The sequence below is a fragment of the Cariama cristata genome, unplaced genomic scaffold (assembly GCF_000690535.1).
Source record: "Cariama cristata isolate BGI_N322 unplaced genomic scaffold, ASM69053v1 scaffold40566, whole genome shotgun sequence".
Lineage (NCBI taxonomy): Eukaryota > Metazoa > Chordata > Aves > Cariamiformes > Cariamidae > Cariama > Cariama cristata.
Genome location: NW_009621227.1, coordinates 33,495 through 34,933, shown reverse-complemented (window position 1 = coordinate 34,933; position 1,439 = coordinate 33,495). Strand labels below are relative to the sequence as shown.

General features: G+C 37.2%; 1 protein-coding gene across 1 annotated transcript in view; it reads right to left on the bottom strand.

The window, feature by feature from the left end:
- PPARG (peroxisome proliferator-activated receptor gamma) overlaps window positions 1-895 on the bottom strand; it is a 26,260-nt gene extending 25,365 nt beyond the window's left edge. Inside the window, exon 1 of the mRNA XM_009701865.1 lies at window positions 671-895. Within this exon, the coding sequence (XP_009700167.1) occupies window positions 671-890 (220 nt within the window). The 5' untranslated portion in view covers window positions 891-895. The remainder of the gene's footprint in view (window positions 1-670) is intronic.
- Window positions 896-1,439: the final 544 nt, after the last annotated feature.

Genomic DNA, 1,439 nt, shown 5'->3' with positions numbered 1-1,439 from the left:
CAGGAATGCAATAACAACTTATTTAAGAATAGGCTACTTCCTTTCTTAAAAGGAGAATTCCATGTAATTTTTTTTACTGTAACTAGCAAAAGAACAGCATTTTTCATAGAATATAAACAATACTAGCCCATGAAGCTGCAAGGTTATGCCTACATTAGGAACATTGATAAAAGCTATACCAATGTTGTGACTCAGACAGCCAATATTTCTACTCCATCAGTTTCTTAGGCCAATGGGAATTTAAAAGATACATGTATTAGTAATGAATATGCTATATATGCTGGGGCATTTTTTAACGTCCAAGATATTTGTTCTGCATTGTGTGTGTAGAGCTTCAAAGGACAATTTACACACAAGATACATGGATAGGAGACTGGAGGTTTCAGAAACAAATGATGGGGCTCGTGTCTAGTAAAAAGTGTTTAATGTAATTTCATATGCCTTATAATACCTTGCCTAATCTCGAACTGCTGATCTGGAAGGCTGAAGGTCTGCTATATGTATTTTCTCTTTTCTATCTGCCCTGCAAGAATATCTTGTGGACATCTCTGGTGACGAGCATTTAGGCATCTGCATACTTTCAATTCTTTTTGCTGGTAGTACACTTCCCAGAGAATGAAGCAAATACGAACATGAAGGAAATATAAAAAAAAAAAAATTAAAAGCATACTTTGGCAATCCTGGAGCTTGATATCATATTTATAATCAATGCTTGTCTGATCGGTTCTTGCAAGAGGAATATCTTCATAGTGCGGTGAAGAAATGCTTGAAAAATCAACAGTGGTAAATGGCTTTATGTCAAAGGAATGTGTATGATCATCCATCGCAGACAGATCCACTGGATTAATTCCAAAATTAATGGGCCAAAACGGCATTTCTGTGTCAACCATTGTAATCCCTGAAAACAAAAAAAAGAAACAAACATTTTAAAATAAGCTAGTTATCTCTGTAAAGAGTTCAAGCCCAAGCTGAGGTCCAATTGTCTCGTGTCCGAAGGGTTGAGACGCAAACTCACAACCAGGTGTAGGTTTTAGGGGAATGTTTAGGCCCCATCTGTCATTTGGCTTGAGTTTGTCACCATATAATGCATTAGGCTGTACAGTAACACTGCATGGCTAACACTGGTCCATTAACCCTGCTTCGAGGTTCTTCTTAGGAAGGCTCTGATGTCTCATGTCATAAGAGCAAATGAGATTTGCTGGCATCCAGGGTTCAGGCTAACCTTAGAACAGAATGGCTGTCTTCAGTATGCTACTGGACTGAACTGATCTGATCTGTACTTCAAAAGGCAGCAGAGACAACTAGTGGGCTCAGAGAACAATGGTTAGATGAATAATTGACAAAAATAAATATGGGAATAAAAACTGTCTAAATACTTGTGAAAGGCCAGATGAAATACAATTGCATTTTAAGAGTATATGTTATAGAACATTTATGTG